This window comes from Aureobasidium namibiae (assembly GCF_000721765.1).
Source record: "Aureobasidium namibiae CBS 147.97 unplaced genomic scaffold scaffold_15, whole genome shotgun sequence".
Taxonomy (NCBI): domain Eukaryota; kingdom Fungi; phylum Ascomycota; class Dothideomycetes; order Dothideales; family Saccotheciaceae; genus Aureobasidium; species Aureobasidium namibiae.
Genome location: NW_013581194.1, coordinates 464326 through 481448, shown reverse-complemented (window position 1 = coordinate 481448; position 17123 = coordinate 464326). Strand labels below are relative to the sequence as shown.

Genomic DNA, 17123 nt, shown 5'->3' with positions numbered 1-17123 from the left:
GTTTTAAGATGAGCGGCTGCGCACGGGCCTGCCGATGGATCGTTTCAGCTTGATTCAATCGGTTCCTGGTCGCAGTCAATTATCACTAAACAGGTGGTGATCAATTCGTGGTTACAACTTGCTTACCGTATCGATGCGTGTTGGTGTGACAGATCAGCAGCTCATGCCAGACACGGCATTGGGACCAGGAGAAGTCGTTTGACAAGCTTTCCCCTGAATCCCTGACGAAGCCACAGCCAAAGACAAAAACCACGACTCGAAAGCTTGCTCAATTTCAGGTCGGAAGGGGCTGCCGCGTGTCCCAGGAAAGCACACCAGGAACACACCGTTTTGGCATGTGTGGATCGAAACGCTTGTTGCAGGGTGATGCAGCCTTATGCCCTCTTGGGCGGATGGCGAACCCTTGGGATCAAAGCTTGCCGTATGGCGCTTGTCAATCACCATCAATCAATGCGCCCACCTAAGTAAGTATAGTAATGTGGTAGCACCGCTACTTCGCCCTGGTTTCTGGTCTGCCTCCTTCTTCGCTCTCTCCCTTCACTTACCCCATACATTCTTTTGCGTGTCACTATGGCACGTTCGACACTGCCGCAACGGCTGTTGCAGACAGTCTTGCTATGCCTCTGCGCAACATACACCAGTGCTCTGACACTGGATCCAACCAGCGCAGGTAAGTGAACAAGACCTGCATGCAGCTCAAGGCTCGAACAAGACTGACCAATGTGTTGCACAGATTCGATCCGACAGGTCTCGTCACAAGTCGCACACGGATTGATGAAGTACTACACGGGAAACAATACAGGAGACGTACCAGGAAACTTGCCCGACCCATATTACTGGTGGGAGGCTGGTGCCATGTTTGGAGAGATGATTGAATACTGGTACTACACTGGAGACACGACATACAACGCCAACGTCAAGCAAGCCATGCTACACCAAGTCGGCGAGAACAATGACTACATGCCCGCGAATCAGACAAAGAGCTTGGTAAGGAGGACACACACATACGGCTTGCGCGCCAGAATGCTGACTTGACCAGGGAAATGACGATCAAGTCTTCTGGGCATTCGCCGCAATGACAGCCGCCGAAGTTGGATTCGAGGATCCTCCGGAAGGTTCTCCCTCGTGGCTAGCGCTAGCACAAGCCGTCTTCAACGAACAAACTGATCGATGGGACACGCAAACCTGTGGCGGTGGTCTCCGTTGGCAGATCTTCTCATTCAACGTCGGCTACAACTACAAGAACTCGGTCTCTAACGGAGGTCTTTTCCAGCTCGCTGCTCGCCTTGGTCGCTACACTGGCAACCAAACATATGTCGATTGGGCCAACAAAGTCTGGGACTGGTATGAAGACTCGGCCTTGTGGGACGCCAAGCAGTTCACCATTCTCGACGGTGCAGGCACGACCGACAACTGTTCTGAAGGTAGCAAGGAGCAGTGGTCTTACACGTATGGCGTCTTTCTGTCTGCTTTCTCCTACATGTATAATCATGTATGTTTTCCTCTGTCTGGTTTCTTGCATACTTGACTGACCTCTCGTCTCACAGACCGAAGACGAAGCCTGGCTGACCCGTATCGACGGCATGCTGAACACAACTGCGACCAACTTCTTCCCTGCGAGTATGGGACCCAACATCATGGTTGAGACGACCTGCGAGCCTCTTGGAAACTGCAACACCGATCAGCGCTCCTTCAAGGCCCATCTTTCACAGTGGATGGCCATCACCGCACAACTTGTCCCCAAATATCACGACCGAATCTTCGATCTCCTAGCACCCTCTGCTAAAGGTGCTGCTGGTCAGTGCGACGGTGGAACCGATTCCGTCACCTGCGGCCGTAGATGGAACAGCACCGTCTGGGACGGCACCTACGGTGTAGGTGAACAAATGAGCGCATTAGGTGTCATCCAGACGAATATGATGAACGTCATATCCCTGAAGCCGCCGTATACCTCAGACTCGGGCGGCACCAGTAAGAGTGACCCCAATGCAGGAACTGGCACCAGTGGCACATCATCTTCGAATGGTCAGGCGATCCATCTTACGCCTATAACCTTAGGTGACAGGGCTGGCGCGGGCGCCATCACTGCTGCCGTTGTTCTTTTCCTCATGGGCGGTACAGCCTGGTTGCTTATTGCTTGAGATACCCTGACTTTTACGATATTTAATTTACATCCCACATGGATACTTTCTTTGAAAAAAATTCATGTCTATACTTCAAGCTGATTTCTCTTGACTCATGTTATGTTCTTCACTTGGTCTTCATCAGTCTTTAACCACCTATAATCATCGATGGCCAGTATTCGGATCGGACAAACAAGCACTAACATCTAACATGTATCTTCTAGTAACTTGCGTTTGCGCGAGTTTGTTGTGACAGCCATCTTATCGGAACAAGAACTAAAGAACTAGACTAACGTTGACCTGTTACTAGCATCTCCTCACCACGGCGACTATCCGTGTTCAACCTCACTTATATCTGTCAATGTACGGTAGTCGCAGTCGCTAATCAGGTCGTCGACGACATGTCACCAGTATTTCTAGTTCTTCAAGGACGCCGTCTGCACTCCTCAATCCATCAACCTCTACTCCTCGTCTGAGAGCACTGCCAGTTCCTGTGAGCGATACTCGCCCGAGGGATCTGCAAGACTGAAAGGCCCTCGAAACCAGGAAGTGATGGAATTGTGGAAGCATTGAGGTCCATGTCAGCAACACCTGCAGTCGGTCTCTCTTGATGTAGCATTGATCGCTGACTTACATCACGATGGCGACGATTCTGCCAGAGAGACGTGCCTGTTGAAGTTGTAGGGGTACCTTCCTTACGTGGAAGGATGTCGAAGGAATACGGGGGCTTCCCCACCCAATAATGATCGGCTCAATCGGCTCATCCGGCTATCCTTGGCCTATCTCCTACCCGCCCTCTGTTCGAAAGTAGAAGGTCGTGCCATTTGTGGGGTGGATGATGATATAAGGTACACAGCCACTGCTGCCTTCCAATACTTGATTGTTCCTTTTTCCCTCTGTTCATCCTGTGAGAACCCAATTGACAAGATGGATGAGAAGCAGCAGCTCATCGGGTCGCTCCCGGTTGTAAATGATCTTTCCGAACAGCGTGCACAAGCAAAGAAGAACTCTCGCTGGAGCACCATCAAACTTGTGCGTGTTGAGATGATAGCTCCAATGTGATCGCGGCAACTAACATACGCTACAGGTCACAGCATGTGCAGCTCTAGTTGCGCTCCTTCACTGGGCCTTTGTTCTTCCTCAGCTGCCTCTGAAGCATCACGGAAAGCATGGCAAGCATCATCACCACCAGAAATCACAATGTCCTCAGGTCGAGCCTCTTGTACCCAGCCAGCAGAGTGACGAGCTGGTCAACATGGATGCCTACCTCAAGTCACCTGCTTTCCAGAACTCATCCATCCAGCGTCTTTCTGGTGCTGTCCAGATCGACACTCAATCATTCGATGATCTGGGCAAGGTCGGCGAAGACAAGAGATGGGAGGTCTTCTTCCCTTTCCACGAGTACCTCGAGAAAACCTTCCCCCTTGTCTACGAGCATCTCAAGGTCGAGAAGGTCAACACTCATGGACTTGTGTACACCTGGCAAGGTTCAGATGCCAAGCTAAAGCCTACTCTGCTCATGGCTCACCAAGACACCGTCCCCGTTCCCGATGCCACTCTCGATGCTTGGACCCACCCTCCATGGTCTGGTTTCTTCGACGGCAAGAACATCTGGGGTCGCGGCTCATCTGACTGCAAGAACCAGCTTATTGCCATCCTTGAGTCCATCGAACTGCTGCTTGATGCTGGCTTCACCCCTGCTAGAACCGTGCTTCTTTCTTTCGGTTTCGATGAGGAGATCAGTGGCGGTCAGGGTGCCGGCAAGCTCGCTCCTTTCATCCTCGAACGCTACGGTCCCGACTCTCTTGCTGTCATTGTAGATGAGGGTGCTGGTATCGATGATGTCTGGGGTGTCACCATGGCCACTCCTGGTGTCGCTGAGAAGGGCTACACTGATGTTGTTATCACTATCCGTATGCCTGGCGGTCACTCCTCAATTCCTCCAGACCACACTGCTATTGGTGTCATGAGTGAGCTTATCACTCTGATCGAGGCAGACAAGTACCCTCTTCGTCTCGATGCAAAGAACCCCTACCTCGGCCAGCTGCACTGTGGAGCCGAGCATGCTCCTGAGTTCCCCAAGAAGCTCGCCAAGGCACTCGACAAGGCTTCAAGTCAATGCAAGGCAAAGCCTGACCTTCTCGCAATCGAGGCTGCCAAGGCAGGTCCTGCCATTCAATACTTGATGCAGACCTCGATCGCCGCCGATGTTATCGGTGGTGGTGTCAAGGTCAACGCTCTCCCTGAACGTGTTCAAGCTATCATCAACCACCGGATCAACGTCGGAGAGCACCCCGCGGATGCCCACAACAAGATTACTAGCCTTGCCAAGGACGTTGCAAAGAAGTACGGTCTTGCTCTTCACGCTTTCGACAACACTACCGAGACACCTTCGTCTATCTCGCTCACTGCATTCGAACGTGTCCTCGAGCCTGCTCCTGTCACCCCCACATCGGTCGACGGGGAGACCGCTTACAGCGTCCTCTCGGGTACCATCCGTGCCCTGTACGGCAGCCACGTCATAACCGCACCTGGTATCATGACTGGCAACACTGACACCAAGTATTACTGGGATCTGTCGCGCAACATCTTCCGTTTTGCTCCCGGTTACGATGGCGAGTCAAGCGGCCTGGGCAACATTCACACTGTTGACGAGAGAGTCTCCATCAAGAACCACGTCAACACCGTCTCATGGTTCTCTCTGTTTATCCGCAACATGGACGAGGCCGAGCTTCAGTAAGTGGATGTTGTACGGAAGCTCGACGGTATGTAGATAGTATGAAATCAACATTGAACTTGGTTCAGATTCGTGTAAGGGACTACACCTTTCCGAGTGCAAAGACTATGACACTTTAGCCGTGGAATATAATGCGGTTGTATCAGGCCTTCCGAGTGATGATAAAAACAAAAGAAAAAATGCAGTCAACAAAAAGCTTACCGCAAAGCTCGGCTTCTTTCGCTTGGCAGGCACGAATGAGCATGTCGGTGCATCTCCTTCAACAGCTAGTAGCCGCGGTGTTTTACAGTCTCCCGTATCTATGACATTTCCAATTTCCTGCATCTCAAGTCTGATCTGAGAAGGTCTCGCGACATCCTGATGTCCTTCGAATTCACAAAATTAAAGATGCATGTCAAGCAACGCAGAATGCACCGAAGCCTCGGCTTGCCCAACTCGGAAACGTCATCGCCGTCAGGGTCCCGTTTTCGAACCTTGATCCGTGCAGAGCACTATTACACATCCCATCGTGAACGAAACGAAATGTGAATTTTGTAGCCTTGTCAACCGGTCCATCCGCCATCTGTGCGCGCAGAAACAACCAGACGAACAAAGGCCTCTGAGTGAATTGGCCTCTTGGGTCTTGCCTCTGACAGCTCTCTGACATCCTCAAGAATCTCAATCTCTGGCATTTTCACTGGTTTTCTCGGATCGCAACGGCAAAGAAATTTTTCTGGACTCAATTGCGTGTGCGTGCACAAAATCTCAGGGAACAATGTCTGGTGTGATGGCGGAACGAGAGAAGGAACGTGGGTCAGCGCCTTCTTCTGCTCACAGTGAACCTCTACACTCTGATGTGGAGGCCCGTAGAGCTTCTGGCACGACGCCTCTGGATGTACTGGAGAAAATCAAGGAGACCGATGAAGCACATCCCATGCATTGGTCGCTATGGAAGAAGTGGTTCGTCATCACCGTCTACTGTTTGCTACAAGTCTATGTCACCATGACTTCGACCATGTATGTCTCGGTCGAGACCTTTATCCAGGAGCGTTTCCCTAGTACCACACAGGTTGTGACGCTCGGTCAATCGATGTTTATCATCGGAACCGCTGTTGGACCTGTTTTCCTAGGTCCCTTGTCGGATCTTGGAGGTCGTAAATGGGTTTATGTTGGATCTATTCTGGTCTACGCGATTTTCAACATTGGTTGTGCTTTGGCGTATAACCTGCCCATGTTGATCGTCTTCTGTTTCCTGGTCGGTGTCGCTGGATCTACTGCTTTGTCCAATGTTGCTGGAACCATCATTGATCTGTTTGGTGTATGTGATCAAAAGTCTGTGCCAGTTGTATACCCATTTGCTTACAATGCATGTGTAGGCCGAAGATGGTGCTGGTCAGCCAATGGCTCTCTTCGTACTGAGTTCCAACTACGGAGCAAGTCTGGGCTCGCCAATCGGTGAATGGATTGGCATCAACTCAAGCATGGGCTGGCGCTGGAGTACGCATCAATCCTCCACCAGACTCTCCTTCCACCTGCTGACATGAAACGTCAGTCTTTTACATGAACATCATCTGGGGCGGTGCCTTTGCACTCGCGATGTGCTTCATGCCTGAAACGCTTCCATCTGTCGTCATCGCAAGAGCAGTCAAAAAGCGCAACACTGATGACCCTAACGCCAAGGTCGTCGCTGCCGAATTGACCAAGGTTAACGTATTCCAAGAGATTCGCTTCGTCCTGACAATGGCGTTGCGTATCATGCTGACCGAGCCCATCGTTATCTTCCTCGGCTTCTACAATGGTTTCGCATATGGGTCAGTAGCTCTGGTTCTTCTGCTTCTCTGAGATTTACTGACACTTTAATAGTCTGCTCTTCCTCTACCTCGACGGCGTCTTTGCCGTCTTCGTCGACAACAACGGTCTCAGCTACGTCGGCGCCAGTCTCTCCTACCTCAACTTTTGCGTCGGCGTGACGTTCATGTTCGCTTTCGTACCTGTCCAAACCTATTTCTTCCGCAAAGATCGCATCAAGCACGGCAAGCACCGCCCCGAAGCCCGTTTCCTCACCTCCCTGGTCACAGTCTGGCTCTTCCCCATTACTCTCTTCTGGTTCGCCTTCACCTCCAACGGCAAAACCTCTTACTGGTCTCCTATCGTTGCCGGTGGCGTCCTCGGATTCTGCGATCCTCTGCTCTGGCTGGGAATGCTGAATTACCTCGGCGACACCTATAGCAATGTCGCCGGATCTGCCGTGGCGGCTTTCTTGATCCCGTCCTTTTTGATTGCGGCGGCCATGTGTCATGCTGGTGTTGCCATGTTTGAGAATATGGGATCCACTTGGGCGTTTGCGACTCTGGCTTTCATTTCTCTGACGCTGGTCGCTCTGGTGTATATCCTCTACTTCTTTGGACCCATTCTCAGGAGACGCAGTAAGCTGGCGAATGTTTACTGAGGCACACGGGGAGCTAGACTTTGACGAGACTATTCTATACTGGCCTCGGTTGCGCAGAAACAGTTTCCAAGAACTTGTCAGTCTGAAATCTCGTCTCCTAGAGCTCGAGGGCTCCTGTGATGAGAACTGCCTCACCTATTACCCACCTACAGGCCATCGAGCCTCTACACCAATCTCTTCTTGTACAAACTTTCACCATCTTCGTGTAACAAAACAACATGGTACGGCGTTCGGAATCTTGCATCTTTCTGCATCCAAGTAAAACGTGACATGTAATTTTAGAGGAGAGGGCACATCACTGGTTGCATAGAGGAAAAAACCATTTAATGCACAGAATATATTGTTTCGTAAACTCCTCAAGCAGGAATGAAAGCCTGGATGCGGCGCACACAAAAACCCAACAATGCTCGTTCTATCAAAACGTCAAAACGCCCGCTTACCAACAGAAAACAAAAAAAAAACGAATCATGCTGGTACCCAGAACAAAATCGTGCCTCGAATGCAAAGGAGGCACGATGGAAACACAGAAAACGTTAGTCGTAACTTCCAAAGTTGGCCTCGAAAAATTCCAAATGAGGCACAACGAAACCAGAGCACTTATTACTCATCCTCTTCATCTTCATCCTCTTGCCCGGGATGCTTTGGCTTTTTCCCGTTCGTCTTCCTTGGATGAATAAGCAAATTGGGAGCGTATAGGTTACCGCCTTCATTCAACAACATATCCGGCAAAATCGGGTTGTCGACCTCGTTGATATACCAAGGATTCGCCAAATCTTCGGGCAAAGTCGTCCACCACTGCCAACTCATACCATTGGTGAAGAAACCCATCGAACTGCCGCGGTATCGTGCAGGACCGTTGGCAATACCATCAGGGAAGGCGTTCAGACCGCCTCCATTAAGAGCAAACTCCATCTCATGGCGGTCACGTCCAGGCCACTGATACACCGGAAGAGGTATACCACTGATCTTAAGGCCGTGCCAGAGAGCAAAGCTGGGTAGTGTGGCTTCTGAAGGGATGGCCATGCCTGAATGTGCTTGAGCGTGATGGACCGCGTTTAACAAATTCCAGCTCGCGCGGCCTTGAGCAACGACTGAGACAAACACAGGTAGCTTTGATCCCATGGAGAAGCCATATTGCCATCCCTTGAACAGCCAGTCCTCGTCGCGAGAAGCATCTTCCAAGGTGTTGAGAAGGATCAGATCAGCCTCTTCACCCACTCCCCACAAGAAGGGCTCTTCGCAAGAATTCTTGACAGGCGGTTTGGGGCCAATAGGATCGAAGTCATGGATATCGACATTGCCCCATACAGAAGAAGTTCCGTTCAGCTTATCGTCGATAGTGCTGAAGAAGTCGTCATATGAGCCATGGTAATCCGACATGTACGCCCAAGATGCTCTTTCGCGAGCTTGCTTGCGCGGTTCATTCCTGGCAAAATCCGAGAACTTGTCAAGCATATCTCCAGTGTGTCCCAAGAAGCGCGAGTCGACTTCTATCTGCCAGTAATGATCAAACTCGGGATAGAACTGAGCAAAAATCTGCAAAGGCTGCATGATTTGCATGATGGCCAGATGCTCGCCGACATCAGGATACCAGCTTTCCAGTAGAGAGTCATCGAAAAGTACAGCAATTTTTTGAAATTCCGGTGGAACTGCTTCGCGGAGGATGCGGTCATATGCTTCTGGGTTTGTGTGAATGCCTGCCTCGTTATCTTTCACATCGACCAGAAGAAAGACGGCATATTCTCCACCGGTTGCAAGGGCAGTCTCTGCGACAAGCGATCTCAAGTTCCACATGTCCTCTGGATGGTAGTTGTACGTAGACCACACACGAACAACGATAGCCGAACGATGGAATGTCTGGGTGGCCGGTCTGGGATTGATGCTCGGAGTGGTGAACACAGAAGGTAGCCACTTCTCTTGCCATGACCTTTTGCGGTATGTGAACCTTGGATGGCCGTCATCGAAAGCGTGGGCATTGGGAAGTCGTTGGTGGTTGGCCTCTGAACAATTGTTCTGCAAGTCTGCCCAATCGATGGTGGACCAGTCTACTCGACTTCTGGTGTAATTTTCCTCGTCTTCTCCCAGACCATATGGACCGTATCTTTCGGCAGCCGTGAGCCAGGACTTGTCGAGATTGAGGGCTCCATACGAGCCACTTAGAGGTGGTGGATATGTGTGGTTTTCGAACTGTGCTGGATGGAGCTGATCGTCGTAACTCTCTGACATGAGTATTCCTCTGGGACCGAGACATGATACGCGTTGGTTACGGAAGTCGATGATCGCATCGTTAGAAGGCGTAGGTCGCACGAATGAGGATCGAGTGCTGGATGGAGCGGAGTCGGGCGATGGTGAAGCCTTGACAGTATACGGAACATGTTCGGGAAGATGATGCTCTGAAGGAAAAGAAAGTGTATACAGTAGAACCGAGATAACAAACAAGACGACAGTAGCAACGATATGCCTATATCGAGTACTGGAACGAGCGACGTTGAGAGGAGCGTACATGATGCCGCCTCAGCCCAATCTGCTTCTGTGCGAGGTCTGAGCGAGGCAGCAAACGACAGAGGAAAGAACAGAGATGGACATCTCGATGCAGAGACAACAGACCGCGCATGGGGACCTGCCTGAGGACCGACTCGGCCACTGACGTGCCAGGGCTGAAGAAGGGCAAGGACTCACCGCAGCGGCCACTGCCTTCCACGACTCGCTTGGATCAGAAACACTTGGATATCGCAGAGCCAAGCATGCGCTTGATAGCAAAGTGTCCTTGTTTCGCCGACAAAGTCGTCGTAACGCATGGCCATGGCGCCGTCTGGGCGCAGATATCTGCTGTCCGCTATTGCCCTAAGGACCGTATGCATCAAGTCAAGGACCCGTGAGACCTCGCTACTGGCCAGAGGCTACACATGTGACCAGAAAGCATACCGGAAACAAGAAATGTCCAAGAGATAGATGTACAGTAGACTTTCTTTGTCCCTGTGTCACTCGTCGGGCCCTGTCCTGCATGCGATCCGAAGCCGAGAAAACGTTGAGAATTTGTCTCTCGCTTGTCAGGCCATGTCAAAAATGACGTCGTTCCTGTCTCCTGTTTCACAACAAAGGTTCAGAAACAGTATCTCAACTCCACATCGTCTTGATCATTCTTGGCATAGAAATGCATAGTACTTACCAGAGAGAGGTCTCGTCCATTGAGAGCCAGGATATTCCTTGATCTCAATGGACAAGGACCAAATTTACAAAGTGCTGTGAATTGTGATAGTCGACCCTACAAGCAATTCGAGAGCACCAGAGTCGTCATGCCATCTCATCTCCACCTTGCCTTGATAATGTTGGTATGCAAATGCACAATGGTCACAAGACAAAGAGGTCGCCTATTGGGAGCGAGGAACATCCTGGCTCTTATTGGACAAGGCCCAGATCTACAAAGTGCTATGCCTTTTGATACCTGGTTCTACAAGCAATTAAACAACACTGGGAGTCGCACGATACAGCACACGTCAGTAGCCCGGGTTCTAAAAGGGGTTGATGTTCGTTGTCATTTCCATAATCCTACAATCGTAACTTTGTCTATCCTGTCCCCACGCAAAAATCTGCCGGTGCCATCTACCTACGACCACCAGGGATATCGGGCCCGGTGCCGTAGGGTACTCCGTGGTAGGAGAAGTAACCGGGCTGCTCCAAGGTGCCCGGAGGAGTGGCGGAAGTGGCGGCGGGAGGGGCGACGAGAGGAGGGTCGAAGAGGGGACCGAAGAGAGGGTCGACGGCACGAAGGCCAGGGGCGGGACCAGGAGGAGGAGGAGGGGCGGCGTGCTGGACAGGAGGCACGATTCGGGTGCTCTCGGCCTCTTCCTTGACCGCGGCCACGATGGCGGCATCAGGTGCCTTCTCGGCAGGGAGAGGGTCACGGCGATGAGCCCTCAGCACATGGGTCTTGAGGGTGTCCCTTCAAGAGATCAGCCTCCGTTCATCAATCATATGCAACTAAAGATACCTTACTTTCTGGCGCAGGTCACGGTGCAGGTGGGCTCGGCGCACTTCCAAGGCTTGACCACAAAGTGCTTGTGCACTATGTGTGACTGCATGTGGGCAAAAACGTCGGTCCCGTAGGAGCATTGCTGGCGCTGGCAAGCGAAGGGGCGGGGGGCGGGGGGCGGGGGCAGCCATGTTGATCGATTTGATGGCAGGCGAGAAGGTTTGTGGATGCGCAACGCTGGTCTTGAGAATTGATGGACTGACTGCGCAGTTGTGGAAGCGCGGTGCCGGAGGTAGCCAAGGCGAAGCTGATTCTGATCCCACTTCCACCTCACTGAACAGCTTAACGCTTGACACGCTGCAATCCAGGACATTACTTCTTCGCATGCTGAAGAGGAGATCGACATCTATCCAGCACTCCAAGCCTGTCATAGGCTCCTCAACGTGGTCCGGAGACACCACATAGCCGTCTCTCTGATTCCAATAGAGGTCTGAGTTGATTGCCTTTTGACTGATAGCATGGATAGATGCCTGCACCAAGGCATCCACCTCGCAAGCTAGACGCCATTTCTCATAGCTAGGCACACTTCCTAGGCTCCATGCCTCTGGCATCAAGCCCGACATCCAAATTTGCCTCTCTCTTTGGATCCAGGATCGTCACCTCTACTCCTCGTGGCACATTTGACGAAGACGATGGCCGCACATGATAGACTCCGCCTGCGAGAGATGGACTCCTCATACCATACTGGCATGGTACATCTTGGTCCGGATTTAGCAGACCATTGACTCTCCTGACAACTTGTCCAGTTTCCTATATGCCGTGTATCTCCGCAAGATATTGAGCGCAATGGATCCGAGCATAGAGCGCCAGTAACAGTCGACAAAACCAGGCGCACTCCAGGATCAGTACCGAGACCAGAACCAGAACAAAGGCATCAACAGCACCAGACTGAAGAGAGTAGCTTCAGCTAGGTACCTACGTTTAGTTGATAAGTCAGACGCGTCGAAAGACATGATGATGTTGTTGTATGGAGGATGAGCAAGGAGAGATCGGCAACACGCAGTCAGTCCGGTCGTCGAGCTACGCACGGACGTTTCCTGGTTGAATTTCGGCATAGCTACATGTCGAGGATGTGACCCGGGTCCAAGCAGTCCGACATCAATATCTCCTCTACTCCATACTCAAAGGGTCTCTAAACCTTTTTGGGGGGACTTCTACAGCGTACTTGTATGTACAGTATCAAAAGCTACATCGTAGGCAACACGCTGACTGTGTTTCTGGCATCACAGAAATAAATCACGCTGGAGTCTAGAATACCACGGAGAAACACGATAATGACAAGCCTATCTTGTCATGTTTAAGACAGGCAAGGGCATTTCCGTTGTACATGCTTCAATACGTCTAAGTTATCGGATTTTGGAACAAATTCAGCAGGAGGAGCTGCAAAAAGAACAGAAGCATTGCTAATGTGACCAGACATGCTAGACGAACATATCGCATCCGCCGTATTCGCCGTATATACCCACATCACCGTATTTCCCGTATCTACACTCTGGACAAACGCCGACAAGCAAAGAGAAAGAACAACCGACAAAAGACTAGCAGAAACGAGAGAACAAGAGCTCCCAGTACCAATCATGCTCATGTATCGGAGACCAAGAAGGTGATCGTGCATGTCACGATGTACAGCCCGATCTTCCAACAGTAGAATCAAAGCAATAGTGTATGCGCACAGCGACCTCGCATTGCGGTCTGTCGCAGACATCCCAGGCTTCTTTCTATTACAATATGGAGCGCCATCGAGAGGCAGAAAGTAGTACCATTCTGGTCGCAGAGGGCCATGCGGCGAAAGCCATTCAGGACCTGACACGACTTTCCAATTTACATGTGTAGCAAGTTTCGTACACGAGACCTACAAGAAAAAAGGGTTCTGTATACAAACTATGTGCTAATCTAACCTCTTCTGCGAGTGCTAGGGCTCTTGCCCTTGGGTTCAGCACTGGTGGTCATAGCAATAGCCTCTTTTCTTCCCGACTCGTTCAACTTGTGCGAAGGTGCGCTGGCCTTGCTGGGAGCGCTGTTCCAGTAGTAGATCATCTGGAGAGCGAGAACGGCGTTGAGGATGAAGCCAGAGACGAAACCGTAGAGGATGAGTTTGTCGTCGACTTCTTGGAGGGTTGTGAAGATGCGCGAGAGGGAGCCGAAGAGGTAGTTAAAGACCTGGAAGCAGCGAGGTTAGTATACACCGAGCAGAAGGTGGTGAGATATGACTTACGGCGAAAGCGCTCAGTTGACCGGTGCCACCCTGTTGCCAGACAGTCATGATCTGGGGCAGCTTGCTGGCAACACCAAGGGCACCAGCGCCAGCTTGGAGGAGACCCATGGTCTTCATATCGATGATGCTGGGGTTGAAGAGCGAGTATCCAGCAGCAGCCAGACCGGCGACGAAAGCAGCGGCAGCAGCACCCTTGCCGCTGTACTGCAGAATCAAGGCTGCAATGGCAATGTTTTGGACAGCAATGAAAGCAGTCTCACCATAGGTGCTGAAGGGGAAGCCCATACGAGCATTGTAGGCGAGCGAGATAAGGTACGAGCTGGTCTCGAGAGCGTAGGCCAGGAAGCTGAGTCCAGCAGCCGACTGCGAGTTGAGGAGCTTGAGCAGCTGAGGAATCTTGACAACAGCAGATGCGCCGATAATGCCTATACCGAGACCCTTGGAGATGGCCAGCTTGAAGCATGGAGCGTTGCTGAGTTGGACATCGTGGATCAGAGTCTTGTAGCACTCGGTTCCAAGCAACGAGATGCCAATGTCGCGGATTGGTCCAGGAAGATTCTGGGTGATGGGCTGTAGCACCGGGCGCAGGGCGGATTCGAGATGCTCCATGGTTGGCTTTCAATCAAGTTCTGGAAGGGTGTCCCAAATTTCTGGAAGTCGCAAACAAAAAAGCTTCTCCTGTTTCGTGTTGATGCCAGCTGTCGATCGAGGGGCGGCGCGTGTTTGGCGTCATTGTGGGGTTGGCTTCCCCTTTCGGTCCAACACTTCGATAAACGTGGCACCTTCGTTCTGGACACACAAGAGACCTTCTACTAACTTACAGTCCATGGTTTGAACCTCACCTGCGGCATTAACACACGGTTTGCCAGTCTCAGTCGTGCACTCAAAGCAAGCTTGAAGCACACGAGCCGACAAATCACATCTTTCTAGCCGAGCTGCTGCTCACCAGTCGTCAATCGAGGTAACGCATGGAGACAAGCTTGCCCCACTACTATCACCATGCCGAACATCACTCGGTCGTCCTTGCTCTTCCTGTACCCGGCCTCATACTCCGCATGTCTCTAACCAAGCTGCTTGCGACCTGGCTTCCTTTTTCTTGCCCAATGTGCTAGAGTCCGGCCGCCTCTGACCCTTTTAACACTTACAACAAGTCTTCGTGTTGAATCTTGTGCCCGAAACCGTTTGTCTCGGGTCTCTGACCATGATGACGCCCTTCTCGCCTCCAAGCTTCTCCTTTTCGCCTTGCCTGTCTGTCAAGTACTGGATACCGTGTCGAGATCCCGGAGCTCAAACTCGACCTTGGTAACCATCGTATAGCGATCCAGTGACTTCTTCACGGACCCTTGGTCCTCTATTGACTTCGTCCTCTTCCTAGAACATGGATATACACAATCGTCTTGGGATGGTAGGTTGTGGTGTGAGAGACGGCACTGATACGTTGAGAGATGCGTATACAATCTCCAGTGCATGGAGAGTTTACGCTGCCCTGGTGTGCATCAATTGTCGTGTGGATCAACCTGAGATGCAAGTATTATGAGACAGTATTGATCTTTCATGCTAAATATGTTACAGCGTTCCAGGTTCTGGTCTTTCCATGGACTCTCCTCAGTCCGAGACTCAGACTTCCAGCCCATCTCCTGGCTTTAACAAGCACACACACACACACACACAGATATCTGGACAATATGGATCTTACTGCCTCACAGCATAGCGAGACTTCATCCACTGCGGAGACCATCGGACTCCTGTCTCTCCAGATCAAATACTATACAATGCTTAACAATCTGGGGATCTCATGGTAGCTGCGGTATTGGCGCACTTCAACTCTCCTTGGCCCAAAAGGTACCTAGTTGACGAGCCGAATTACTCATTGGAAGGGTTCAGCTCTTGAAGCACAATCCAGAGTCCGACAGCTATGTCCAGTCCTTCAATGGCCATAATCTCTGACAGCGGGACTGTCATCCGGCATCTTGGTTCCCGCTGAGTCCATATCGCTCAACGTATTGTCACTCAGTACGCCTTGGCCATCTACATGGTTGTCGGTCACGCTTGGCTATTTGCTTTGCGACCACCGTCCATCGCTGTCGCTCATCGTCCATGAGATGGCAGCAAGTTCACTGCGAAAGTCCTGGAAGCATAACCCTATCACACGCGCTACTGGTTGAGCTATCCCAGCAAGTCTCGTGGTCAAGCTGTACGACACGACGCAGATGCATGTTCATATACCGTTTGGGTAGCACACAGAACATGTCAGCAGCCAGTTGTGTCACACAACTTGATCATCAGACCTGCCGGGGTAGCTCAATCGGTAGAGCGTGTGGCTCTTATCGCTACGATATATCACAACCTCAAGGTCGCGGGTTCGAGCCCCGCCTTCGGCTATTCCTATACATTCGCTGTCATTCTTTTTGACGATCTGATCTGATGCCAGAAAACTCATTTTTGCGGCATTTGAAATTCTCATGAAATTTTCTATCAGCCTGCCAAGATTTTCACGGATCATCGCTCGCGCACGGACGTCGTGCCAAGCCCGACTCAAATTTTTCTCCATGTCGTGTTTTGGAACCTTTGCCGACTGTTTCTTTTGCCGTGTGCATGCCTCGAGTTGGCCATCGAATGGGTTCATGTTACGCTTCAAGACGCGTTCCGCTCAGGTGTTGACGTGATTCGATCCAGAGGCACACTGTTGCCTCTACCGGAATGTGATTGAGGAAATTCTGTCATCCGATGCTCTGCAGTCTTCTTGTGAAGATGGAGATGTACTAGAACTGTCAGTCTTGCAGCAGAACACGACACAAACACCTCGGACATGTTTGACACGTTGTTCACCTCTCTCGGCTCGATCTTCAAAATGAGAAGATTGCATCTTATCTTTTCTACAAAACCTATACGTTCTTCTGTTCCAACTAACCTAGCAGATTGCACCTCACCATTGCAGTCTATTCTGCACACAGTATTGTATGTATGCCTCTTTCGTCAGTTCTCACCTCTTTCCGCTCACGCTCACCCCTCAAAATGATGATTAATATATTTCACTGATGGCAACCGGAGATTGAATCCCTCCATGCCTGAACGATGTTTTTTATTATTAGCTCTATCTGATCTTTTTTCCACTTGCTACCACTGTCAATTCACATTTGTCTTTATCTAAAGCATCATGCTAATTCGAATGTACAGGTACGAAGGACTTTGGCTGAAGGTCAACGATGTTGTCATAGGGGGGTATGTAGTATGTAGTAGATTAATGCATCTTTCTTGCAATGCACTTTTTGTCCAACGTCCTGCTGTCATCGATTCATCTGCGTTCTCATCTTCTAAACAGCCATCGACAAATCACATCAAGCCCAACATGAGAACTTCGCGTCAACGTTTACTGTCCATCTCTCACGTAGAGTCATCCAACAAAACGATTGTTGTCATGATGATCCGACATCGAGAACGGGTGATTCTGAACACACGTCTCACACGACATTCATCTCGCAGTACTTTGTATGCTGGCGGAAGCCTCGAGCCTCTTTCCTCCTTCTGCTCTGCAACGCTTATTCGATCTACCTCGAGACGAATATCACCATACCAGTCTTTTCTGT

General features: G+C 50.9%; 7 protein-coding genes across 7 annotated transcripts; 4 read left to right on the top strand and 3 right to left on the bottom strand.

The window, feature by feature from the left end:
* Window positions 1-570: 570 nt before the first annotated feature.
* On the top strand, window positions 571-2141 carry M436DRAFT_52592 (mannan endo-1,6-alpha-mannosidase; the record flags this gene model as incomplete). The annotated part of the gene is made up of 4 exons (XM_013569328.1): window positions 571-670; window positions 734-987; window positions 1040-1492; window positions 1548-2141. The coding sequence occupies 4 exons, from the start codon at window positions 571-573 to the stop codon at window positions 2139-2141; spliced, it is 1401 nt and encodes a 466-aa protein (XP_013424782.1).
* Window positions 2142-3050: 909 nt separating this feature from the next.
* On the top strand, window positions 3051-4863 carry M436DRAFT_52874 (carboxypeptidase S; the record flags this gene model as incomplete). Its single annotated transcript, XM_013569370.1, has 2 exons — window positions 3051-3155; window positions 3211-4863. 2 exons carry the CDS (start codon window positions 3051-3053, stop codon window positions 4861-4863), a joined length of 1758 nt encoding a protein of 585 aa, XP_013424824.1.
* A 763-nt stretch (window positions 4864-5626) lies between these two features.
* On the top strand, window positions 5627-7288 carry M436DRAFT_52859 (MFS multidrug transporter-like protein; the record flags this gene model as incomplete). Its single annotated transcript, XM_013569365.1, has 4 exons — window positions 5627-6157; window positions 6216-6336; window positions 6392-6650; window positions 6703-7288. 4 exons carry the CDS (start codon window positions 5627-5629, stop codon window positions 7286-7288), a joined length of 1497 nt encoding a protein of 498 aa, XP_013424819.1.
* A 654-nt stretch (window positions 7289-7942) lies between these two features.
* On the bottom strand, window positions 7943-9544 carry M436DRAFT_33990 (uncharacterized protein; the record flags this gene model as incomplete). The annotated part of the gene is made up of 1 exon (XM_013569326.1): window positions 7943-9544. A coding segment is annotated over one exon (1602 nt), but the record flags the coding sequence as incomplete, so codon positions are not given.
* Window positions 9545-10891: 1347 nt separating this feature from the next.
* On the bottom strand, window positions 10892-11370 carry M436DRAFT_84318 (uncharacterized protein; the record flags this gene model as incomplete). Its single annotated transcript, XM_013569541.1, has 2 exons — window positions 10892-11231; window positions 11285-11370. The coding sequence occupies 2 exons, from the start codon at window positions 11368-11370 to the stop codon at window positions 10892-10894; spliced, it is 426 nt and encodes a 141-aa protein (XP_013424995.1).
* Window positions 11371-13214: 1844 nt separating this feature from the next.
* Window positions 13215-14145, bottom strand: M436DRAFT_52682 (mannose-P-dolichol utilization defect 1 protein; the record flags this gene model as incomplete). The annotated part of the gene is made up of 2 exons (XM_013569341.1): window positions 13215-13481; window positions 13537-14145. The coding sequence occupies 2 exons, from the start codon at window positions 14143-14145 to the stop codon at window positions 13215-13217; spliced, it is 876 nt and encodes a 291-aa protein (XP_013424795.1).
* Window positions 14146-15750: 1605 nt separating this feature from the next.
* Window positions 15751-15948, top strand: M436DRAFT_52999 (uncharacterized protein; the record flags this gene model as incomplete). Its single annotated transcript, XM_013569394.1, has 1 exon — window positions 15751-15948. The coding sequence occupies one exon, from the start codon at window positions 15751-15753 to the stop codon at window positions 15946-15948; it is 198 nt and encodes a 65-aa protein (XP_013424848.1).
* Window positions 15949-17123: the final 1175 nt, after the last annotated feature.